General features: G+C 40.4%; 1 protein-coding gene across 13 annotated transcripts in view; it reads right to left on the bottom strand.

Annotated features, from left to right (window-relative positions):
* Nucleotides 1–27,438, bottom strand: part of IL1RAPL2 (interleukin 1 receptor accessory protein like 2) — a 364,841-nt gene that overhangs the window by 126,695 nt on the left and 210,708 nt on the right. For all 13 annotated transcript variants that reach the window (XM_068204770.1, XM_068204779.1, XM_068204769.1 and 10 more), the window contains one exon: nucleotides 26,065–26,218. In XM_068204770.1, the coding sequence (XP_068060871.1) occupies nucleotides 26,065–26,218 (154 nt within the window). The remainder of the gene's footprint in view (nucleotides 1–26,064; nucleotides 26,219–27,438) is intronic.

Here is a 27,438-nt window from a genome sequence, read left to right on the forward strand (position 1 = left end):
ACCAGTAGGGAGTTGCTAATTCTTTTGCCAGGGGAAGTGATACACCTGCCCTGCATGCCCGTGTATAGAAGTTAAATACCCAAGGGGTACCTCTGGTGTATCCCTTCCCAGGGCTACACTGGAATTCCCAGCAGGAGGCATTTGTCCCCTCCACATGTCTCTGAGTTGTCAGGAAGCAACCAGCTCAGCCTTGCCCAGCACTCAAAGATGCACCCAGCCCAAAAAAAAGGGGTGGCACAAAGCAATTCCTCTTCCACGGCTGAGAGCAGATAATGAAACTCTGCCATGGGAAAACACTCCTGATGTTTTCCATGTGACCACCTGTGACACCAGCACTAAATGGAATTATTCTCAGACCTTGAAATTATTTAGGCTGTGACACCCAGGGATACCCTAAGGCCTGATGTGTGTACAGTGTGCAAGTCAAGATTGAAAGTTAGGGTCAAACATATTTCCTGTCTGTTTTCCACTCTTTTCAATTGCACTGATTTAGGGATAATCAGAAAACAGCAATTCAATCTGGCAGGAAAGTCAGAAGAGACTTTTAATTCCAATATTGCTTTTAAGCTATAAGCAAATCCTCATCCTTCTATTCCAAAACACTGAATAAACATCAGAATAGGAGACAACAGAATAAAAGGAGCAGTGGTCTTGCAGAAAGGGCAAACAGTTAATTGAGGATGAGAATTTCAGTCTCCACAAGGTGATTGCATGGACAACCAGCCTCCTGGATGTTTCTGTAATGTTCCCACTTTTGCCAATATCCTTGAATTTCCACCAAAATCCATGAGCAGGTCCACATTGATGAGACAGCATTTCCCAAACCAAAAATAAAATTTTTATTTGAAAGGTTTTGCCAGTTAAAAATGTATTTTATTTAAATTAATTCTGTATTTTAATCATGTTATTGCATAAGGTAGCTTAAAATATAGTTACTAAAGATAAAAAAATGTAGAATTAAACCAATCGTAACTGACTTCTTCAGTAACACCTAAAGCTTCTATAAAAAGCAACATTTCAATTTTATTATAAATTTTTGCTAAAATACAGATAAAATGAAAAATGGGATACTTTCATGCTTTGTCTGTATGAAGATCTAAATCACCACAAAATAATTCCCATTTTAATCTGGAAGTCATTTAATTATGTCTAAATGGAAATGAGTTAAAAGGTACTGTATTCACTTAAAGGCCTGTGATCAGATCTGCTCTCAATAGGATGTCTCAATCTGTCAAGTACTTGCTCTGTAACAGAATTAACATTCAACTCACAGGATGTACTTTATCAGCTTCCTTTGTTTCACTGAAAAGATGTTTCACTTTTCCATTCCCCTATCAGAAGCTGAAGGCATTGACAAAGCTTCTGTAAGGAATTTTACTTGCTAAGTCTGCATTAAGGCTCAAGTGTGGAAGGTATGTCAGATCTGAGACAAACCACGCTGCAGGGCGCAGGTGTGGCAGGGCTGCACCTGGCCAGACCTGGCCACTCACCTGCCCAGAACTGCCCCCACCTCTGCGTGCCCACAACCCACCCCTGCCAACCTCCTGACCTGCCTTCTTGCCAGGCAAACACAGCCCCTTACCTGCTTTGTGGAACCTCCCACTCAACCTTGAAAGTAAAAAATTAAAAAGTATTTTCTAGAGAAAGAAGCAGCTGTGAGTTTTATCATAGGCCTGTCTCAAAATTAATTAATTACACACTATAATTTTGTAATTATGCTGACATCAAATTGCATAAAGAGAGATCACTTCAGTAGCTTTGTAACTACAGATACAGCCAACGGACAATGCAAGGCAGTTAAAATAAACTCAGGATCAAAAGCACCTGAAGGGGATCACAGAGCAAATGGGAACATGGAGCCACTCCCAGAGTCAAACACTGTAGCCAAGGGTGAGAGCACAGCAGCCTTTCCTGACACGCCACCGCACGCAAGAGCTGGTTTTGGAAAGTGTCAAACCTGTGTTCAAACCTCTACTCCTTATGGCAAATAACAAAGTATTCAGTCTGAGTACAGGTAAGCAGGTGCCAGAACATGAGTAAGCTGGCAGCTCAAATCTCTGGAAGCAGTTCCACTGTGGATGCCCATTTCTGAGCCTGCAGAATTCACCATCGTGCCTTTACACACCTGTGTCTATGTGTCTGTCTGTGCATGTACATGAAGCTTCCCCTCTAAGTAAATACTGGCAGTGTGTGGAAATTATGTATCCATTCTCCTTGCAGACACTTAACTGCAGAGAACATCTGGGGAAATGAAAATGGTGGAACAAAATCCAGAATGTTGAAAAAAATCTGGAAAAAGAAAACATGAGTAGATGATACTGTGTGAGATCACTCATAAAGACAAGAAAGAAAATACGCTCTCCTCTTTCTCTTTGCTTTGCCTCCCCATATCTGGGTCCGTGTGAAGTTTCCCTGCCTGAGATTTTATCACGATTTTCACTTCAAAACCAGGAGCACACTTACTGGGATTTGCAAGCAAGCTTTCTTCTGCTACTGCCAAAACCTGCTATCACTCCGAATTCCATATTTCTCCTGTTCCTCACCCCACTCCCAGCCACAGGAAAACTTCAAAACAGCTCTAGGCAGACCAAGCTGCTGCCACAACAAGATGGGATCATCTGAGGGTAAGAAGATTCCTGACAATATCAGTGAGGAGTAGCTCTGGTGAGCTGCTCCAGCCACCAACACCCACACCTCCAGGCCTAGACCCCCTGCTCCGTTAGAATAGTCCAGCCTGTGTACAAAGGAAGAAGAGGCTTCCACGTCTTATTCCCAAGAAAATCAGGCTTAGGGTTTAGTCCTGCACAACCTTTGATACCATACTTTGAAGCAGACAGAAGACATTACCTCTGTGCACACAATCAGCAGACAGATTCACCCCAAAATGCAGCACGTGGCACTGGGGAGAACAACTTCTTGCATGTCATGGACAGACTGTTAGGACTGACTGGGAGTCTCTGCTTGAGCTACACGTTGAGGAACAAAAAACTCTCACAGCAATAAGAGAAGTGCTGACAGGAAGTGAGGCTGCGAGATGGCAGGACCAGACTGCTGCCACTTCCAGCACTAAGGAGAGAACAGCAGGAAAAAGATTTTTCTTCACTGAAGACTGAAAAATAGCTTAATATAAAATCTAAAGAGCCAGAGGCAAATTTCATATTTCTTGCAGGCTGGAGAGGTAAGTGCACTCTGCCCAGATGATAGCAAATAATACTGAGTAAACAGCAGATATTACTTGGGAACGTCTCACCAAATGCAACACCATTTTCATCAGGTGCAGAGAAAAATCCTGGACTTCACTGAGTGCTTTGAGTGCCTAGGAGATCTGGCCTCTTAAATGCACCAAAGCAAAGAGAAACCTTTCATTTTAGTGAACACCTCTGAGAAAGTATTCCCAATTCCTGAAAATAAAATTGTTACCAGAGTAACCCTAAGTGCAGGGGACTGTGCTGAAACTTGGGATGGTTCTCTTTCACCTTGTGCAATCAAGATTGACATCAGATGCTCCCAAAACCAAAATAAGGAGAGATGGCAGCTACAATACTTGTCCCCAAGCTCTCTAATGAATTATTTTTACACAGTCCAATTTCCTTGCATTTTCTTATGGATGTCATTTTTCAACACTGTTTTAAAAGAACTCTTAATCTGCAGTCTGAAGCAAGCAGGCACAAATGGGTCTTTGACACTGGCTCTTCCATTAAAAAGTCTCCAAACATCTAAAAAGCTACTAATATAAAAGCAATTCTTCAAAAGGGGCAATTTCTTCTAGCTGCTACATTCCTGATATCTTTTCTATTAGTTTGAACCAGACTTCTTGAAGTTAACAAGAAATAATCACAAAAACAGACAAAGGGCAAACCAGTGAACTCCTCTCCAGCAGACTGCTGACATGGGGGGTTTAGTAGCTGGACTATATGTAATCTCTGACTCATTTAGAGGAGAGCCAAGCTCTACATCAACTAAAATGCTCCTAGCAAGCTGCAAGAAAATAATTCTCCCACGTTCTCCTCCACCCCTCCAAGTAGCACTCTCTATGTACCTACTGGGTAATGGCTACACAAGCAGAAGGCAGGAGGGTACACACAGAATTAACCACCCTGGGCAAGCTGATTGCTCTTTGGCAGAATTGTAAGAGTAAAAGCAGGCAGCCTTTAGGTTAGAAAACCTAGCCCTAGGTAAGAAATTCAGATGTCAGCAAAGTACCCAATAGTGCACCTTATAAATGTATTGTATTGGCATATATAAGCTGAAATCTTGGTGCTAAGTTGGATGTAAAGGGGAGTTACAAACTGTCCCCTGTCAGAGGAAGCACAGCCCTTAGAGAGACGATGGGTGGAGGGGGACATACAGCACCAGGGAAACTGAGCTCCTCCAAAGAGAAAAGGGAGGTTGCTGCTCTATTGGCTTTGTACTTCCTGTGTGTCTAAGTAATTCTAGAAACAACTCAGCCTGTCAGAGAATTGCCTCCGACCCAGTTGCTCAGGGAGGGCTTTCAGGGAGTAAGCAAAGCAGGCAGGATTGTGCAGTGATGCCCACCCACCCCCACTGCACCATTCAGGGAAGGCAAACGAGCCTCCATCAGGCAAAGGTTTGTCCACTGAAACGACCAGAATAATGAGCTCCCTGAACTAATCCCAGCAATACAGCATGGCTATGTCCTGAACAAAACATACTCCTTGCTCAGGAAGACACTATGCTTTCAAAAGTGTGAATGTGAACACACAAATGATTGGGATTGGATTTGTAAATTCTTACCAGGTGAGGTAAGCTGTAAAGCTTTCAAAAATGAGAAACCTGAGCCTTGTAAAATCTCCTCAAAAGACCTTTTTCAAGTATTTCCTATAAATTAATATTTTAACTCAGGAACTGCTTATGTGAGAATTATTTCTTATCTCAAGGCTCTTCAGCATGTCCAAATGGACGAATCTCTTTTGTTAGCTGTGCTCCATTACTCTCTTCTGAATGAATGCCTCTGGGATGGCTATAACAGATATAATTTTTAACATCATATCTAGTCCGCTAATAAAATGATGCCACTTTGCAGAGAGATTTAACACCAGTAGGCCTCTCCAGCAAAGTTTTGCTCCTGCTGTGGGGACTAACTTCTGAATATATGGTTCAATCATATGGTTCTCATCCAGATATTTTTATTCTCTATGAAAAAAAAAATAGCCAATATGAGACTACATGAATAGAGATTTTTTACAAAAGTGCAAATATCACAGACAAATGATGAAGTGACTCCTTGCTGTTATTTATCACTGTGTACAGTCCTGGGTTTTGTGTTATCACCTGAGAAGCTGGGGCAGCCTGGGATCAGGTGCTTTGCTACTAGGTACCATTCAGTTCTGAACCCAAAAGGACACAACAGAACTGGAAATTCTGCACCAATCCTCCTCACACCCTGGATTTAACGTATCTGAATCCATAAACATTTTTCTGATTGCAGGACAGATCTGAATTTGGTATGACTAGTCTTAAAAGTGTTTGGACAAAACGCTGTAACGCTGTGCAGCAGTACACGGCTGCTGTTCTCCCCCAGCTCCCATTTTTTAGTGCTGGCATGAATCTAAGCTACTGAAATGTTGTCCTGCTGGCATGTTACCAATGATATAAGAATTACTTGCTGGGGCATGGACTTTTTTACAATCAGCTCCACTTTTCCAGCTAAAACACCCTCTGAAATTACATGATGGCTTATCCGAATGTGAATATTCTTAGCCAAAACCAAGCACAGGAAGAATTCTGAGCTCCTGCCCCTGTAGATAACAACAACTATAATTTTGAGTTCTGTCCTTCTACATACAGAATACTGGAAGCATGAATTCACTGGGTATCCTACATTCTGTGTATACAGCAGGTAAGCTTGATCTTTTGCTGGGAGGGGAAAGGACACACTCCTAATTTGATAATTTGTTCAAAGCCATGAGTTGAATAGAGTGAGCAGCAGAGCTGAAACCCTGAAGGTTTCATTTTTGGCAGCTTCAGATCTCCATGCAGCCAGGCAGCAGCCATGGTAAGTAGCGATGCTACTTTCAAACAGATGTATTTTTATCATTCTGGGTCAACCACTGGTGGGGAACAATGACTCTTTCTCTGCCAGTTTGGATTTCATCTGTTCTAATCCACTGACCAGAAGCAACTCAGTAACACACAAAGAGTTAAGTCCACTAAAACCAGAGGCACTTGCACCCTTAGGGAATGTTCATATTTTTTTTTTTTTCTTAAGTTATTGAAAGAAAATCCAGGTAGGTGCAGTGCAAGCTCCTTTACTGAACCGGGATCCTAACTTCCCTTCTGGAAGAAGGGAAATTATTAGGGTTTAAGCTCTGCTTTCCAACACCAAGTCTGTAAAACCTTCACAGCTTTCAGAAGAGTTTGGAACGTAGACTTCTAGCAGAGAAAAGTGTAGTAAAATACACAACTGCTTGTATTTCTATATGAAAAAACAAAGCTGGAAAATATGTATGCTAATTATAGGCTAAAAAGCTATATGACTCTCTTTAGATCAACTAGAATCTACATAATTATTTTGAACAGATGATTATGTGTCTGCTGTTACAGGAGCTCAGCAAAAGACACGATTATTTAGCAGTCAGCAGATTCACAGAAAGCAGCCTGTGGTCTAAGAATACAACCAACATGGCACCAGAGCAGTGACAGACATTATGTACTTATTTATATTACAGTTCTTTCTGCACTAATGCCAGAATTCAGAGTGCTTTGAATTACAATGATCAATAAAAAAGTTTGATATTTTATTAAGCTGTTTTGTATTTCACAAAAATATCAAACTTTAATTAAAGACCATTGTTTTTCAAGGACAACAGAACAAAAAATTTTCTTCCTTCTTCATCTGAATGTGACTTAAGTTACAGCAGCCAGAAGGATTCTTGTTTGAAAGGAATTTTTGTTCCGCTTGGATTATAATGGAAGTAACTCTCAAATCACACAGCAATTGTACAAATTTACTAGGAGCGAACAAAATATTTTCCTTATGTTCCTTCCTTTGGAAGCAGATACTGTGATTTTTCAGGATCAGTTCTCCAGTACTTGTTCATATCAATGTGTAATGGTTTCTAGGTGACCTGTACCATTGCCTCCTCCTCCTCTGAGTACATTCTTTGCACAGAACTGGTGGTGAGCTTCAGAGATAAATCCACTCCCTCCTCTGAGCTCTCACAGGCACGCCTGAAAAATACTTTTACTTTCCTAGAGAGCAAGCATGGAACTGCCCCATCCTTAATTTGAGATCTACTTGTGGAAAATATTAAAAATCTGTGGATCTGATGTGGTTTACTCATGGTAACCAACTCTTCCCTCCTTCACCTCTCACCAAATGATGAAGCATCAAAGAGTGCTGAGGAAGACATCAGAATTAAGGGAACTATCTCAGATGAGGAAGCCAAAGATCAAAACCTTACTTTGCATAATCACAAATATTATTTATAGCCAGAAAATGATCTCCTTCCCTTTTTTAACCTTGAAATTATCATTAGCCAGCCAATTTCATACTGCACTTGGGCTACTCACGGATCTTGTACCAAATCCTTCCCAGACATTTCCAATACTTATAATGTGGTGTTGAGTTTTACTTTCAATGCAGAGAAACAGAATAATCCCACTGATTTTGATTTCTACAGTGGTTTTCTGAGGGCCATTTTCTCCATGTCTTGCACTTAATTATTGCTTCCCTATTTTTCAAAACCAACAAAGCTAGCAAATAAATGTTACTTTTTAACAGAAGACCATTGATGGCAGAAAACAAGCAAAAAGCTGCAGGAAGATGCACAGGAGTGTGGGTTACACTAAGGCATGCCCCATATCTAATGCAACATTACATTTGCTCCCAAATTGTTGTCAGAGGATACTACTACACTGAATTGCCACTTCCATGCAGTTTAATGGTAAGCAGCTTTGTACCAGCTGTTAAAAAAAAAAAAAGGAAATAAGCCACAGAGAAATAGAGGAACTGTAAATGCCTGTGCCAGGAGAGTGAAAGAGAAGTGCATGGAGTCAGAGTCAGATTCCCAATCCGTCTCACTTAGAAAAACTTGAACTTTTGGAGGAGCGAACAGGTGTTGTAAATCACAAGTTACACTGGAATTGAGCAATTATTTACTCATGTACTATTTTGTTAAGATACCATCTCCTCCTTCAAATCCAAGATCACATGCTTTACAATGACAGGAAACTTTTCCAAAATCTTTAGCTATTTATGCTCCCAGTGAATAAAGTGTCTGTGCAGAGAGAAGAATTGAAACTCCTTTGACAGCCTTAACATCCCATGCACAGTTGTGGTGCTTATTTTTCTCTTGTTTTCAGCCTTGCTGAATTAATTTCTGACAAACTGAAGCCAGACTGTGTCCACATTACTAAGTGACACTTTGTTCAAGCTGTAGAGACCTATTAATCAGGTGTCCAAATCAGGCACACCAAGTTAAAGGACCGAGTACATAACTGACTTTTATTGTTCTGTTCCTGCTTTTCTCTTGAATCAATAGAAAAGTTCTGAGATAAGCATGTTGTAGAAGTGATGGATGCCATCACTGCTAATTATTCCACCCATTACAAGACGCAGAATAAATCACTTTTTGTCTGGTGACTGTCGCATCGAATTTGTAGAGCACAAAAGACACTGCAGATCTGTGATACGCCTCTGTTCTTCTCATTACATAAGAGATAAAGATATGCATACTTAATAAATACATTTATTTTAACAAGATGAAGACAGGCCTAATTCAAGTAGTAGCACTTTCTGAACAGCTTTTTTATTATCACTATTACACGAGCACAAGACAAGTTTTATTTTCAAAATGGTCTTCACAACAGAGCATGGGGTTTTGCCATTTATGTTTTTAGTAGCTGCAGTCAAAAATGCCATTTAGAGACGAAGCTGCTGCACAAGTACACTTTGTTCAATAGAAGAGCCAAACACTCATTTCTATCAAGAGCTCTGTAAGAAAAGCTTCCTTATTCATAAGGTATCGATTCAGCATAAGTTTCCTGTACACTTTCAAGTGTTTGGGATCAGAGGGCATTAGGGAAAAGGACTGGATGTTTTACAACAACAGTTGTAGCTGGGGTGCTGTGACAGCTGGAAAAGCTGTGCCCTGACATGTACTGCTGGAGGTGACCACAGGCAGCCCTGGGAGACAGAAGAACCCTACACACGTTTTCACATGTACCTTCCTCTGAAACTCCATTTCTCTTCTGCCCAAATCTTGAGATTGCCCTTAAGCACTGTGCTTAAATCTTCTCCACTTCCAGCAGAATAAAACACTTGCTTATGTTTTGCTGAATGCAGCAGACAATTGGTCAAGGGATGGGCAATAGTTTCATGTTTTACCTTGGTCCCACAGAAATCAATTAAAGCCCATAACATTCTTGAGTAAGGAACTTCAGAGTCAGAGTTGAAATTGGAAGGCTCAAGCAGATCCAAAGCATTTGTCTACACAAGCAGAGAATGAGGAGCTCTGAGTAAGCTCACATATGTGGTATCATTTTAACAATACACAGCAAGATGGGTGTGCATGCCTGTTCCGGGTATAAATGCATTCCTACATCTACTTTTAATTTAGTGTCTTCACATCTTTCTGCAGAGAAGATAATCCAAAACCTAAGTGAACAGAGTATTTTGTAGTTAAGAAACAACTGTTTCATCCCTACTCTTTGTTATCTTTTGAATGAACTGCTTAACATAAAATTTTTATTTTTCGTTTTTCTGCTAAATTCTCCAGGGGCATTTATTTTTAAATGGTTGGGGATTTCACAACAGACTTCAATTTCAAAACTCAGAACTTGATTTGAATTTAGCCCTGGATGAAGGCCTTTGCTGTGATATGCTTCCAAAATTATAACTACAAAATGAAGTAGCAAAGTCATTTGAGACTTGTTTACTGCATGATAATTTCCACAGCTGGAGCTGCATATGTTTCTCTTTAGCTGGGGACAAAGAATGGCTTGAAAAGCTTGCTCTCCATGGCAAAGGGAATTTAACACCCACCAAAAATCCACTCTCTTCCATGAAAATGGAAGGTTTTTCTTGCCAGCTCACCTCACCTCTTACTTTTCTAACCCTTTAGCCTAGGCATCTGAACAGCTCTTCTCCAGCACTGGCACTTATGTCTGCCACAGACCAAATACTCACCTGCCCTCTGGTGGAACCCTACTGAGGGCAGCACAGGTTGCTCTGATTAACACCTACAGACCCAGACTGTTCATTTCAGATGTTTGCCCCTTCAGTGGCACAGACTGGGTCACACAGTGGCACATCCATCTAACAGCTACAGGTCAAAGGGACGGCCCTAGATGAAACCAGATTTATACATTTGCTGTTGCATCCTGGGTTTTCCTCCTGATGTTGGCTGTCTGGAGCACAGTCACCTTCACCTCAGGAATCTGGCAAATACCTTAATTTCAGTTTCATGCTGCAATGAACTTCTTGTAAGCCCTGTACTATTTCCTCACCAGGTTACTTTCCTATCACTTACACTTCTCACGTTATGTTTTGCCACTCTGAGGTTTTATTGGCACACATTGGCCCTTGTTACAGTACTCACAGCTGTGCCTACACGTACGCTACAAGGTTGCCCCTTTCATGCCAAGTCAGTGACTTAAAAATCTTTCTCTTTCAGGCTGAAATTTCCCAAGCATGAACAGAGACCAGTGTTGATTTTGCTGTTGCCATTTTTGTTGCAAGGAAAATATCCGTTTAGATGGTCTTTTTCTCTTTTGAAGGTCAGAAATGCAAAGCCAAAGCCGCCAGGACAAGGGAACTGTGCCAGCCAGCCCAGCACACTGTGCTGCAAGGATGCAGCACCATGACAGTGTGGTGGCATCTATCCTGTCCCTTGGGACAGTCATCACACCCTCTGACAGAGATGGAACAAAGCTACATTCCTCCACTGCTTTATATTACATGTGCACCTTGCCTCCAGGAGTGATATACAGCACCCAGGACAACAGCCCCACCACAGCAGCAGCACATTTGTTACGCTGACAAATGAGCTTCAAACACGGAATTGCAGCCACACACTTTGGAGTGACTTCATCTCCCCCCATCCTTGCTATGGCTAAAAAAAGGAAAGTAGTATTTAATACTCCAAAGTTGCTCCTGCTATGAAAGGGTTTATGATAAACCCTTTAAATAATTATTTACAATATTTATTGGTGCACCAGGGCTTCAGATGAGAGGAGAACAACTGCTCTTGTTGTAACTTGCATTATCTGGCAATGCCCTCTCTGGTGGCAAGGTCCTTGGCACACATGAAAAGTGCAGGCTGAATCTCAATCAACAGGAGTAACTTCTTAACCCACCTCCATAACAACCAACTGAGAATTAAACATAAAGGTCAGTACAAAGCAGCACTGTCTCCTTCATTTCTACTGCTGATTTGAGCTGGTCCACACTCTGGATTCTTTTAGGCACCTGTTTTAGCTGCCTCCTTCCATATCTCTACCAGGTCTTTGGACTGATTTGGACTGATTTGCACTATTGGTGCTGGGTCACAGATTGCACCCATTCTTTGGAGACTCTCTTTTTTTTCCTCCATGATGATGCAGCACAGCCTGGTTATCAGTTCTCATCCAGACATTCAAGCATGCATTAGAATCACAGAGAACCTCAAAGATGGAAACAATCTCTGGGTTTAACTTTCCTTTGTTCTGGGTTAACAGGCATGGCTATGTCATGGATTTGGGAATTTAAACTGCCACTTTCCATACTTGCAGCTGTTTCTTGCATCAGCCTCTGGGATTTGACTACGTCCTTATATTTAGTAAACACAAGAACAACAGAAAGATTTCCTCTAAATTAGGCATCTTTACTTGAAGATAAGGATCTGCAGTTTCATTTCTTATTCTTATTTTCATCATGTAAACCCAGCAAGCTGTTACTCACCAAGCATGTCACCAACAGGGAAAGCAGAGAAATGCAAATATCTGTGAATTAAGGCAAAATCAGAGCAATAAAAGCATGCTAAGCCAAAATCAATCCTATTTAACAGATAAAAACATGCCATGAGGTATCCAAATATAATTGATAATATTCTTGAAATGTACTATTTTTACCAAAATGAGCACTTATCTATTTTCCTTCATCACCCAGAAAATTCAAACAAAAAAACAGCCTGTAATGTTTAGATGAAAATATATGCATTGAACAGTAACTTCTTTTTTAACCTAGACTTTATTATCAATTTTTTTAAATGTCATGTTTTAGCAATACTTTTCTATCCCACAACTCAGCTCTTTTCACCCCGGATACTTCAAAAGAAATTCTAACAAGAGAGGTTGATCTTTTTGCAGTGTTAGGGGAAAAAAAATAAAATCACTCTTTGTCATACTGAAGACATGAGAATGATTTGGAATCAAAGGAAGAGGATTTCATCAAAGGTCCAGAGAGAAGATGAATAGCTTCAGGAAGGAAATGGGCATTTTTAATGCAGTTTAACACTGAGAATGAATGTAAGTATCTAGCCTGGCTGTGCAGAGAGATGGAGGATTTGGGGGGAAGGAGGATAGGGAGAGATATAATGTACACAGGAGGGTATCTAGCAGACACTGTAGACTGGGACCTGAGTGTTTTCTTCCAAGTTTTTCTTGAATTTTGACTGTCACAGTAAACAGCCCCAATTATATTCAGCTGGATTGACACATACAGTACACAAGGCTGGGGAGAAGAATATTTCAATAAGCATCTAAGTTACTGTAGGCATGAGGACATCAAGTTTTAGTCTCAATTCCTCCTGTTTCTGACATTTTGAAATGCCAAGCTCCTGTCCACATTGCTGCCTTGTTTCCCAGCTCATCTACAACTGAGCAAGGGAAAGTTACCTGTTCACTGCATAAAAAGGACCACAGGATCACTGCTGATTTTCAAATGAGAAATATGTAACCACAAGTCAGTGTAATGGTGCAACTATATGTCAGGAACTGCAGTGTGGTCAATTTAATGTTATTTGAAAGACATACATTTTCAAACACCACAGCCCTGGGGAAAATCACTAAGGGCTCCATGCCGGATGGGGTCTGTCTGCAGCACCTCCATCCATGGCTGCATTGTGGTGTCAGGCACCACAGGGAGCTTCATGTGAGTACCAGGGCAAGTGACAAGTTCCTGTCACCTTCAGCTGACACCCCATGTCAGCAGTTGTGTCAGTGAGAAACACCCAAACTTAACAACAAAGCTCTTCTCTCACACCAAAGAAAAGCTGATGAACAACACAATATTTAAACTCTGCAAAGTCCTTATTAAATGTGACAGCAACAGCTGTAGCAGCTTGAGCACTGACAGAATGAGGGAAAGAATTAAAGCCCTTTTGAGGGTTAGAAAAAGAAGGCAAGTACCATTTTAAATATTAAAATGAGGTCTGGGCTGAACAGGGACTATAGATCTAGTGGCAGACAGCCAGAGACTTTGGAGGTGCTCAAAGCTGTTACTCTGACCCTCCCACAACTTAATGGAAAGGAACCAGCTTTCTTTCCAGTCCATATCTTCTACATTAAACTAATATATATAATTCACTCTCCTTATCTTCAGAGTATGATGTGTCCCATTAACCTCTCCCCCACATCATGAGCTCCAGCCGAAATAAATCTCAGTATTTGCTTATGAAATGCACAATTCCTATTGCAGCACCAGAACACTGGATATTGGGGAATAGAATTATTCATTTTTGGAAAGTGGAAAAAACGCAGACACTAAAAATAAAAACCAAAAAAGAGGCATTTTATTCCCCACAAATAGAATGATTCAACACATACATTATAGGCATGCTCAGTTTCCACAACTCTGCTTTTCTGTAATAAAGACAATGATAACTTTCCTTGAGGGAATTGTTGGAAGTATTTCTGTGCTTTAGCATACTGCTTCAGTCATGAGGCCATGATCTACAGGAACTTGAACAGTCCTGGATAGGAAGCCACTAACATGGAAGAGAAATTTCTCATGGATAAGTTTGTTTAAGACAAACAGTCCCAAGTGAATTAACTTCAGTATATGAGTAAACAATGAAACATTTCTTTGTGTGAGGTATATCAAACCTGTTAAAGGTGAGAACTTAACAGGCTTTGCCACTGCTAGGAGGTGTAGGAACCACAGTTCTAACCCCTGAGGACGCCACATTTCTAGACTGACCTCTTCATCATCTTCTCTTCCCAGCAGCAGTCTGTGATCACAGTATTTCCTCTGAGTGCTGCACTGTCCAAAGCTTTAGGGAAGCTTCTTTGTCAAGAGATAACAAAAGTCTTTTAACTAGAAAAGCAGTGAATTCTCTCCCTCTGGAGAACAACACAGAAAGGCTGTGGTTTTTCCCAGAATGGAATTCTAACTATGAAGGGAAAAAAGAATTTCTTAAGGGGGCAAATGCTAACTCATGCTAATTCATCTCTAAAAAAACTCATGTTTTTTCTGAAAAGTCACATTTCTTCATCAGCCTGATACTCTGGTTAGGTCTGGTTAGGTCAAACAGACTTTTATATCAGAAAACCAAGTAACAAAGGTCTTCCTCTCTCTCCATCTAATCCTTCTCACCGTATTTCTGAGATCCATCCCTCTCACACTGGCATCCACACCATGCTGTGTACCCCTCTTATTTTATTTACAAATTAAGTAGCCTGTATTTCTCCAACATGTGCATACCCCAAGAGAAGCACAAATGGCATCTCTAAATCAGATTGCTTTACTGCACAGTCCCATGTACCAATATTTAGATAATACTCTCCTTAAAAACATCTGCCTAAATACAGCTGCTGCGGCCACTTAGAGGTTACAGAGCTGTCATAGCCCTGGCAGGGTCTCGTTCCAGGTGCATTTCATCTGGCATTAAGGAAGAAAAAGCAGCATGGTAGTGTATTCCAGAGAAGCTATAAGGGCATACACAGCTTATGGCAAATGGCTCCTTCCCTGCCAGAAACTATAACCACTCCTGGCCCAGGATGGGCGGCTCAACTCTCCGCAACTGGATTGCTGAGGCGGTTTGCACTGCATAAAGATGAAAAACCATCTGGTGCTTGGATCTAGCTTCCTTCAATATAACCAAAGCCCTTTCATCATCTCAATCGATTATGAAATTATCTCAGACCAGTTCCTGGCAGACAGGTACCCACACAGGAGAACCAGCTCCAGCCAAGATAAAATAAAATCAGAGACCACACAGAGCACACTGCCCTTTCTGAGGAGAAACAGGCCTTTAGGGCCATTGCTGGGCTATACCAGAAACAAACAGAGGATAAGGACCCAAAGCTGCCTTAGAAATTTATGACTAGATTGTTTATTAATTTTACTGCTTAATCATTTTGGTTTGCAATTTGCACTTTATATTTCCTGCACTTTCTCAGAGTACTTCAGCCTACAGGGCTTGTCATAAAAAAAACCTTGGAGAGCTTTTCATTTCAAGCTGAAGAAAAAGATGAAAAGTTAATTCACTTACTGTTGCATTCCCATTGGCTGCAAATTGATTTTATTTACTGAAACATGCTTGCATTGCAAAAACCACTCAACACACACAGTAAATAAGTCAGTATATGTAAGTCTAATGTAACAGAGTAGTTACCCAGCCCTTTGAAATAGACTGGAGTAATAAACACCTAAATACAAATTCAGTTGAATGCGTATTTTTCTCTTGCTTAGAAAAGGTCAATCAATGCTATCAAAGACAAAAAATAGCTTGGTTGGTGCTGATGAAAATTAAGAACATATTTTCCACACTGTTCCATGATATCAAAGACAAACAAGGTACTTAACACAACCAGCATATTCTTGTATGTCCTTTCAACTTAAAAATTGCAAGGCACAGAGCAAACATCGGTAAGTTATTAGCTCCAGTCTTCTGGTGAACTTCATAAGAGCAACATCAGAGCCTGAAGCAATACTAACACTGTCAGATCTCATAAGCTAAACAGGGTCAGGCCAAACAGGCACTTGAATAAGGCACCTTTGAGGATCACATCACTGCAGCAAGAAATAATGCTGACAATTCAGTAGTGAGCACTATCCCTTCCACAGCAGAACTTTTCATCTCAGATACACAGCTACAAGTGCCAGGCAGCACAAACCAGTTTTGAAAGGCATCAACATTGTGCTGTGAAAATATTATCCTGATCTCCAGCTCAAGTTATAGCAGAGCTTTCCACCTATTAAAATTTCTCCAGTCATTTCAAAGGAACAAGACAGTCATTGCTTCTGGTTCTCAAGCTTTTCTTATGAGACAAAATATTAGGCAAGATTTGCAGTTTCTCTGGGTGGGAAAGCTGCATTTTCAGTGGACAAGGCAATCTGCTCACTCATGTGTATCTCTTTTACCATTAGCAAAATGGTTTCAGGGGCAGTGTTATTTTGTGCCTTTGCATCTATCTGCCTATCTATTATTAATGAAGAAGAAAGAGCATCCAGCCTACACTTTCATGATGAAGGAAACCTCCTCTAACACAGAAAATGAAAACATACAAGTTTCTTTCAGTGTGTGTGCTTTACCTCACCGTTGTGGGCAAAACCTCCACAATCCTATCATTTATGCTAATTCATCTCCACTACTGAAAGCACAATACACTTAGAGAATGTGTCTCAGCAGCTCCTGGAATGAACAGCAGTTTTTAAAGTGGGAGCTCATATCTGTCTGACATTTACAGTCTATAGTCAGTGACTCAGCGAGCTACAGTTGCTGTGCACAAAGACAGATCATTGGAGAAATGAGCAACTCATAACATGTGTGGAAGCCTTGGCCGTCCACATCAATAAATTAGACAGTACCAAATAATCAATGCTACAAACTACAAACTGCTGATTTAAGGTGGAAGGAAAAAACCATGATGCTCAAGAACATGACAGAGAACTAGGGGGCAACATAGGTCAATAAAAGCTAATGCTATTTGCCATTCTAATTACTTTGCATGTTCATGAGCCAGGAAGGCAGGCTGTGGAGCTGTAAGTAAAGTGCCAAGAGTACTGACACTATATATAATTCATAGACTGCAGCATATTGCTACATTCCTCACTGCCCTTAGAACTTGCAATTTCTCCAGGAGATATGGAGGCAATACTTAATGTTTATCTTCCAAACTCATTTTTCATGAGCCCTGTATTAACAGGTCACTCTAGTGAATGGAAAAGTCATCAATCTGGGTCACTTGAGGGACTGCAAAGGAAGGAGCTTTTATCCTTGTGGGTATATTTTGTTGTCACTTCAACAGTGACACAGTTCACACAGCAACCACGAATGGGCACAGGCATCCCTCAGACACTGTCCAGATCCTCAGCTTACAGACTCTTATGAGGTGCTCCTGAAACCAGAAGAGCTGGTCCAATTTATCAGGACCTTGCTGGGTGTCAGGTGAAAAAGAGATTTTAAAAGACAGAACAGGACTGGCACTTCTTCCAGGTGAATGGGCACCCTCATTGTACTGATACCATGCTCTGAACTGAATTTTCCTGTTGACTCTTTGCAGACACAGAAGTTGCTGCAGATTTATAACAGGGTTTTTGCATGGTTGAACAAGAAATACTCTGAAAAAGGCAGAGAAATTGCTCCATTTTCCACATGGGGTCAAAAGCAAATGGACACATTTCTCTTGTTGTATCATACTGGGCTTTGCCTGAGGTAGTTAGAAAAACTAGTCACTACAGAAACCAGTGGCAAGTAAGTCTCCTTTCACCACAGAAACATGCTTAGCTATCTGCAGGAGTTAATAGGATGCCAGACATGTAACAAACTAGAATTGAAATTAAAGTTTTAAGATGAATACTTTACTGTATTACAGAAAGCTAATATTTACAAAACAAAGACCTTGGTAAAAATTTATACAAATCACATAAAATATATGAAAAGAAAACTCTAATTGTTGGCACTTCCTATATGTAGCTTTAAATAGATAGTTATTTTGGCAATGGTTTGAGAACCCAGCTGCGAAATTAATTTCCTGGTCTTTAAGTACTGTATTTGTCAGCACTTAACCCATTTCTGCCTTGCTGTCTCTCACAGAAAGGAAGGTTTCCTTTAGAAAATAAAAATACTAGAAGATGCAATGCATCATTTATAAGAAAGTGCAGCAGAGGAAATGCTAAGAACAGTATCTCCTACCACAGATCTTTTAAAGCTTGGGACTCTCAGCAAAAACTTAATTTGGGCAGGCTTTTTGCTGTCCCTTGCATTTAATGAAAAAGTGATTCCCTGACTGTGTCAAGATATTACAAAGAGATGAAGTCTTGCTATGGAAAGCTGTAGTTCATATGTGCAAGTAAATGTCACTTGAGATATGATGTGTCAATATTAGAAGTGAACAGGAAGGATTTTCTGTTCCCAAACAATCTGCAGTATCCGTCCCAGAAGTAAAAAACTTACGCAGATTTAACTTGTTCATTTTAAGATTTCATCTCCAAATTAACAAGTATCTAATTTTCACAGTTGTTAGAACTGCAGTCACAAGCAAGCTCCTTTTGTCTTTGTCCGATGTTTTGTAAATATCTTCCCCCGAACAATTGGTTTCTCCAATTGTCTTTTAGTTTATTCTCTTTTGGACTCAAATATTGGTAAAAGTTCTGTTATGAAAAAAATGTTTTCCCAGAGGAAGGAAGGCCTTTCTGCATCTACGACTATAAATGCAGTTCATTAGTCAATGGAATGTACTAACACTATGAACTAAAAAAGAAACCAAAAATCTGACTAATTTTTATCCCCCTTCACTGCTTATGTTACATTTGAGGAAAATCTGAAAATGCACACTTTATTTTGAGCTAAGCAGCCCTGGTGGGTTAATCATCGTATCTTTCTTTGTGACACTGTTTGGGTAGTGATACCTAAAGCCACCATGGCACACAGGCAGGTGCCAGGAGAGCCACAGTGTGAGCCCCCTTCTCCCTGCACTGTCCCAAGCCAAGATGTGAGATCCAACCTCATATCAGCCAAGGAAACGGGGTGCAAACATCCATCACCCCCTTGCTCCAGGAGCTTTCTGCACTGGGATTGGCTGTCTGTATTACAAAGTATGGGAGGGAGTTCCGACTTATAGATAAAATTGCCTGTTGAGAACAAAAATAAGTTCTAAAGTAGAAAGTGCCAATATTCCAGTGTTCTCTGCCTGTACTCCAGCAGCTCCCCATGAAGTTACAGGGAGCAGGAGTTGGGCTTTCAGCTGGAAACAGCACATTTCCTGCCAAAGGGGAGCTCTGGTTGGAACACTTGCCTGGGATACAACAGGGGACAGGCATCCTGGGCCATGTGTCAGAAGTGACGGGGACTGCCAAGCACTGGGAGTGAGCTGAACGTTGTTCACAGCAGGCAAAGAGGCCAAAGCTGCCAAGCCAGGAAGGAATAAAAAGCATGTCCCTACAGCTGCTGACAGCTTCAATATCACTTTAGAATTCTAGTGAACACTAAAAAGGGGAAATTTTTCTTTTGGAGATGTGGAGCTAAACAAATAGAGCTCTCAAGAAGGAGCATCTGCTTCCAGGAAAAGGGAGACAGCTCCAAGTACAGCAAACACTTCCCATGCCTGCCAGAACTGGTGATGCAAGGGAGTGAGGAGGAGCAAACCCTGAGGACCAGACCAGCTACTGCCATCAGCATGTCACCACGTTTTACCTTGGAGAGCTTTTCAGGCTGCTTCATCAGGAAAATTCACAGGCTGCTTTAGGCTTTCCTTGAAATGTTTTCTGCTTTATTTGAGACAACAGACTCTCTGACCCATGCTTGAAAATACAAACAAATAAGGGAGAGGGGAGCTAACAGCTCTCATCCAAGCTGCTGGCCAAAATCAACAATAAAACACCACTGCACTTCAAGCAACTCCCAGATCCCAGGGATTAGGTGAGATATTGAGTCCTGACAGGAACCAGATCTTGCATTTGGGGAAAATTTTGGTATTTCACAAGAAATTTCTTGCAAAACTTCACTTAAAAAAATTAGTAGAAACATTCAAAACACCTCATTTCAGAAATGATGAAAAATATTAGTAATATACATTAGCAGCTATATGTGTTATTAAAAGTAGTACAGCCACAAGTCAAAATAAAATATATTGGCTTACAATAAAGAAGTAACTTGACATAACAAAATCAGAAATATGAAGTGTTGTAATACGACCTTTGCTGTTAAAATTACATAAATCAAAATAAATGTTATTTTCACACAGTGCTCTAATTGATGTTACTGCCTTATTTGATGATAAAACAGTGCTAACAATAGCTATTTCATCCCATCTCCAAAGAAAAGGCTCTGGAGCTCAGAAAAGAGAGCAACAATGGGAGAGTGGGAGCATGTCCAGCCTCCATCAGGATCTGGAGAGGCTCTGCCTTCTCTGCAGAATGCAATGCCAGGCAGAGAGGTCCGAGTTAGTTTGGATACCCAAAGCCATAAAAAACATGTTAACTGGCTCTGCTGGAAAAGCTCCCTCACAGCTAACCGAGGAACCCCTGCACACCAGAGCTCAGGCATATCCAAGCACAGGACCTGCCCCTGCACAAAACTGCTGGGGATGTTCAGTTCAGCTTCTGCTCCTCAGCCACCTGCTTTTTTAACCTGAGTCTTATGCTGGCCCTGCTTTTACTTACATTTACAAATCGTATTCAGAGCTCAGTGACCTTTCAGAGCTAAACTGGATTTTTGGATAAGTAACTACTCAAGCAACACTGAACCATTTCACAAATTCATTGCACATTACTAAACTGTTTATGCCAAAACACAATGCCGTTGGGAGGGAATCACAATTACATGTTTTCAGATTTTTAAGTAAACAACAACTCTGTGGTGTCTATATTTGACACCATTAAAGTAAATCCCTTATAATAGTCTCAATTCCAAAGGACTTGAAGGACTTCCATGTTTCAGCTCAGTTTAGATAAGCTTTAAATTTATCTTAATCACTTTTTGCTGTGGTTGTTCCGGAAAGTGTCAGCAGCCAAAAATGTTGTCAGTCAACACGTCATTTGTATGACTGGTGACAATACTTCATCCACCATAAACTGATAAGGCCTAGAGAGTACTGACAGATTACTGCAGGTATAAATTTGATTTTGATCAGCACCCAGTAAACGCTGCCAATGTGTCACTAGCCTCGACTTCTAATAATGTAAAGCAGCATATCCAGTTCACAGAGGATTAAAAATGGGCAGAAAAGCAACCACTACCAAATGGTTGACATACTAATTTTAGCTCATACCCTCACTTCTTTTGTGGTAGCTTCTCTCTCTGTAGCACTAGAGCTGCTGAAAATCCAACTAATTGTTTGCCTTCTAAATCCATTTCACCCCCTTCGTTTAACAACAGCAAATGACCATCAATTACTTTTGCTAATAAAGGGGTTCCAAACCCACAAACAAAATCTAGCAACAGCAGCAGGTGTAATTTGAAAAGTGAGAGATGTAATGAGACTTGAAAGAATTTAATTGAAAAACTATGATCAAAGGGTGAATTCGGGCAGAATCATTCAACTCAAGTAGCCATGTGGAATAATTTGTCATTTACGATGGTCAAAACAGATATTGCTGCATAAATGACTTTTAGGAACAGCCAGGCATTTTAGCAGCCTGTGAAGAATATGCCAGAGTAGAGGATGAAGGAAACTTGGAAGACAGAGCTCCTGGACAGAGTGGTCCAGTAACTCCAGCATGTCACTCCAATCCATCACCAGCAGTTTATGAAGCTGGTCAGACAGCCACCTTCTGCTGCCATACTGGAAAATAATTCACCAGTACAAGCTCACAAATCACCTCTTTCCACAGGCAGCAGAAAGAACAAGGCAACTTCTCCCACTAGCCCAGCTGTCCCTGAAGAAACACATCCCTGCAAACAGCCTCATCTGCCAGGGCCACCTGGGCCATGCCCTGAGATCAGCCTTGCTGTCTTCCCAGAGGCATCGCCCTCTCCCAAAGCTCCAAGATACTTCTCCTTGCATCTTCTTCTTGGCCTGTGCCCTTACAGACCTGCGTTCCAAAGCAAAAAGAGTCCTGAAGGAGCAGATAAACACAGCAGGTGTTTTTCACAATGGCACCTTTTCACCCTCAAAGCTATTGAAACATTGCTGTGCATTGAGATGGAGTAAACTTGTTGGTAGGGCTGGGGAAAACAGGAAGATGCATAAATTGCCTTTCTAAACCAATGTTACATTTTACATTTGTTTTTTTGTTCTTTTAATCTGAATAGTATAACTGTTCTTTAATAAATGTTGGCATTTACAATACTAATTAAAATGATTTTGCTTGTTGATATTCCTGAATAACTGCAATTTTAATAAATTCTAATAATGTAGATTAACTGTAGCTTTATATTGGTGTACTCAGTTTTATCTAAATGGGTGCAGTCTAATTTATTGTCTAATTAAAAACTGAGTTTCTGTTACATTTTTACACTTTAGAACCCTAGATCACAGTTTCTAATCTCACTTGTTTGTCAATCTAAAGCTACTAAGAAGCAAAGTGAAATGGTATCAATATATTTTTTTTTACATAGACTGAGGGTTTACGTGTTTTTTGCTAAGAGATAACACTGTTATCATGTTTCTTCAGCAAAAAAGGCTGACAAGTCTTGTTTCACATCTGTCTGCATAATATAACAAACCCATGAAGAACTAGTGATGAAAAAGCTGGTTTGTTGACAATCTATTATTGTTAAATGCACCCAAACACCAAGATTTAGGCACTGCTCATTAGTGCTGTATTGTAGCTCAGGATTTTTTCCCTAAAAATACTTTGTGTCAAAATATTTTTCAAATATATTCTAGGCTGCAAGCCTTTCCCTTAGAACCCCGAAGAGCTACAGCCTCTGAAGCCTTTTATCCACTGAATCCCACCCAGCTGTTCATTACCCACTACAGCCAGACGATGACACTGCCATCCCTATGTCCAGCTGCCCCTTCCACCAAATGCCATCTGACCTGTTTGCTTTCTGTTCTGCTTGCCTACCAATACTACTCAGGTCCCTCTGTGTGTCTTCCCCTGGCCAGACATCACACACTGATAGCTTTCAGTTTTCATCTAAGACTGCCGAGATTTCTTTCTTACAAATTATTTCATAGTTGCTCATATGATGACACAGTCACAGAAGAAAAGGAGGAGGAGCTCCCCTCCTACCTCTAACAGGCCCACTGAGATCTTCCAGTTGGGTCTGCAAAGCCAGAAGGCAAGACAGGATCCAAGGAAAGCACAACGTCCTTGCAGCTCCCTGCCACAGGCACAGCCACTAAGAGAACTGCGCCGACACTTTGGCACAGGAAGTTACGGCAACACCTTCTAATAGCTCTAATGACACTCAAACTGGACATTGCTGCATAACTAAATAATAAGGGTCGTGTCCCCAGGTGAAAGCTTCTACTTGAAATAAATCCTCAGGCAGCACTGATATAAATACCAAACAGGCAGACATCCTTCACTCGGCCCACAGCTGCTCTCTTGCCTGCTGTTAATTTGGATCAGGCTGGCTTGTGGGATCACATCTTCAGCAGAACTGCTGCATTTGTCTCGGATCTCATTAACTATTCTGATTAGTTGTACCAACAGCAAGTTAAAATGGTGCATGTGGCTCCTGCACCTTGAAATTTTCCTGAAGCTTTTGATGTAATTTCTGTTATGACAGCCCTGCATTTATTCTGATGTCAGGTTTCAATGTTTAGATGCCCATTCTGCATTTAGCTATGAACAGCAAATATTTCATATTGCTACTTACATAACTACCAGAATCTTCACAAAGGATTAAAAACCCCATGTACCATATTTGATGTGACTTCAAAGAAGAAAAGATCCTTGTCTTACAATCAAGAGATAAATAACTTCATCCACCTAACTGGTGTACTTTGTACTGTGTACTTCAGCAAACGCCTGAAAGACTACAGGGAATCTAAGCCAGCTTCTCCTCTCTCCATCGCAGTGCATCTCTCCTTGCTCAAGGGAGACACCCATTTCACTTTCAGAATAACTCTTCAATAACAATTTCAGGTTACCATGGTTGCTAGCAGTGCCAACAGACTCTTTCTGTTCAAAATCTTTATGTTAGAGGAACTCAGACACTTGCCAATAAATGCTAATTTAGACATGGTAATAAGTACCAGTAATAGAAACAGCATCACAATGCTCCTTCAGAAGAAAACAGCAGGCAAGATCCTTTTCTCCACATCTGTGCTGCAGGCTAGCAGAGTCAATTCTACCCCAGCCTTCAGAAGTATTTGCTAATAGTGATTTTAAAGACCAGCAGGTTCAGAAGTCAGAGCTCTGGTTCTCCCTCTAGCTTCTCCTGGTACAATATTTTGATGAGAACTCATTTTCAGACAGATGAAAAATGAGCCCATTGCAACACCAATTCCATTATAAGAAATAAATAAACCTGGACATGCTGGGATGAGTCTGTGAAGGACCCCAACATTTATTCAGCTAAGTCCCTGAGGATGTCATGTACCTGTTCCCAGCCTGTGATCTGACCTCAGGACCCCCCAGCTGGCTTGGAGAGCCACACACCACAAGCAATCCTTTGCTATTTGTTGTACAAGTTTTCTTTGACCTCTCCCCCACAAAGATCTAAACCTACACAGATGTAAAATTCACCAACTGAAACAAAACAAAACCAGGAGAAACAAACTGGCTCATTCAAGCTGTCATTTGTAGCTCTTATCCACATTTTTAGGTTTTAATTTACATAAACTTACTAGCCTCTTTCAGATTTTTAGAGAGATTCAATCAGCAAACTCATAGCATCAGATATGTCTCCCAAACATTTCCATCTGGAAAAGGTGTTTACAAACATATGTGCTTTTATAAACTAAACAAAATTTAATGCAATATGAATTCACACCAAATTAAAAGAGGAAAAATCTTCTGCTTCTCAAGCATTTTGCAAAAAGGAGAACATAATTCAGACTTAAATTTTAAATAATTCAGATAGTAAACTTTTTAATAAGAGAAATAACTCTAAAAATGCTATATATAGTTCAGGACAAACTCCTTAAATTGTGAAGTTTAAATACATCACAGTGTTTAAATAATGAAGAGAACACATGACTTCTAGCAAGGTCATAATGAGAGGGAGAGCATAGAATATCCATCATCAGGAATTTAGTTAAATGGATCTCATTTTCACTTTGTCAAACTTGGTTCACATTCTGATTGAAGATCAGCATGCTACTCAGGGTAGCAACTACCCCCAAAGCAGGTATTATATCTTCATGCATTATGCCTTTATTCATATCTCAAGTCTAGGATCAGGTAAGTCAAATCAGCACTTTAGAGCTCTGTCCACAGCCAAAAATGGACAATAAAGGGTTACATGACATAGGGCACACAGGGAAAAGAACTCACTGAAAATGAGGAATAATGATAAGAATAAAAAAATCAGATTCCACTCAAAATAAAGGCTTTTTTTTTTTTTTCAGGAACATATTAGAAACATCATATGGAAAAATTCAGTTTGGTATAAGAAAGATGAATTCTACCAGTCACTACTTTGAGTAGGGGCCCATTTTAATCAAAATTTGTTTACATGGTTTTGTGTGAAAGGCTGAAGAGAAAACCTCAACTGTTTTCAGGTACTTGCAAAGTTCCACAGACACAGAAGGCAAAATAATAATTACAGGTGTCATACTGTACAATGAGATGAAAAGGGAGCAGGAATATGTCAGTAGACAATACTTATTTTAGCTGTTCATTTTTTGATACCTGGCAAAAATAGACAGAAAAATACTGTTGTCTGGTAAATACTATATGGAGTCAGAACCATAGAGTGTGTGACCTCCTGACAAGCAGGTTACTTTGTTTTGACACTCCAATATTGCTAATTTCATTCTTAGAATAGGTTGTGCCATACTCTTCACTAAATACAATCCCTAGACTAGAAAAGTTGATCATCATAAATTAAAGGAAAGCTTAAAAATATGGAGCATTTCCAGGTTTTGTACAAAGCAAAAGGTAGAAGTACTCTTCTGTGGAACTTTAAAAGATCTTGATATAAATTTCCCTGAGTCTGGGACTGCTCAGCTTTGCTTTGGACTTACTTCTGTCAAACAGATTCGCTGACATGTGAATACCAATTTTTCTTATTATTTCAAAGTTTTTTTTCTCTATTGGCATAGAAAAAAGATTCTTACCAGTAACCTTCAATTCAACTGTCCTTCGTATAAGCTTGCCTTCAAACTTTAGTTCACAGGTATAATTTCCTCCATCTTCTTCCTGGACCTCTTGAATTAAGAGAGTATTTCCCTTCTGAATTACAACACTTCTCCACATTTTTGGCTCACATTCCTGCAGAAAAAAAAATCCAGTGCCAAAATTACTGGGCTTGTACAACATAAGACAGTGTTGCCTAGTCAGATTTTCAGTATTATAGATAAGGAAACAACCACCTAGATATATTTTGCAATTAAAATTCAAATGTAACTTCAGAAAGCAGAGAGATCTGAAACTGGAACTAATTTAAAGCCTGAAATTAAACAGAAATGTTTTTAAGGTTCAGCTATTCCTACTGTATCACATGGGCTGTGTTTAATACATGGTGCCCTCAAGCAATGGTTAAGTATCTTCTTTTTCTTCATAACAACTGCCAAGACCTCTCCTTTAGGATGGACCATTAAAATACATCTCTGTTTAAAGGGAGTAAGGGCAACATCTGTTAAGAGTTAGCCTGAAGGCAAATTTTATACATAGTCCCAGGCCAGAACCATTTACCAACAGAAGAAAACAGGAAGAACAGCAGTTTTTTTTGAGTGAATTCAGAAGACTGGTTTCCTTACAGCCTTATTTCTCATCACTGGCTTCTCCAGCACCTGATGAGCTTTGATTCAGTCTTTTCCCATCAGCAGGCACTTTGCAACATCACCTCCCTGTGATGCAGAACATGGCACTGATAGCCTGCAGCTCTCACAGACCTCACCCACACGGTCCTTAGCTGTTGCTTGGCAGATTTGGGTTCATTGCTACAAACTGTGATCCTACTGGAACCACCCTTGAGTCCTTCTGGAGAGGATGTGATACAGTGCAAGAAGAGGCTCTCCCTTTCCTAATATACTGGATCCTTGCAGGCAGATCAGTCACTTCTCATGTGAACAGCACTCTTGACTGAATCATTCTTGGAATGCTCTGAACTAAAAGCACGGGGTAAATCTAATAATTGTCTCTTGAAAATGGCACCTTAAGATTATGTATTTATTGTCTCTAAATACTTTAGCATCAAGCCTGTTCTCCCTGCAACAAAACCATACATTTTGAGTTCTCTAAAGCACTCAGCAGTCCCAGCAGCTCCAGAGGCTCTGGCTAATCCTGTACCCAGGAAACACAAAGCAACATAGGACCTGAGTACCTTCAGTACCTCTCTACTCCCTCTCTCAAGGTGGCAGCTTGGAATAAGCTCTCAGACTGCTGCAGTCTCACATCAGTTACATCAGGCTCAGCAACTTCAAAGACTGGTGACATGCCCACACCTATGCCCCATTTTCTGCTTGTCTGCAACAGCAGTGTCAAAAACA

Source organism: Anomalospiza imberbis, chromosome 14 (genome assembly GCF_031753505.1).
Source record: "Anomalospiza imberbis isolate Cuckoo-Finch-1a 21T00152 chromosome 14, ASM3175350v1, whole genome shotgun sequence".
NCBI lineage: Eukaryota > Metazoa > Chordata > Aves > Passeriformes > Viduidae > Anomalospiza > Anomalospiza imberbis.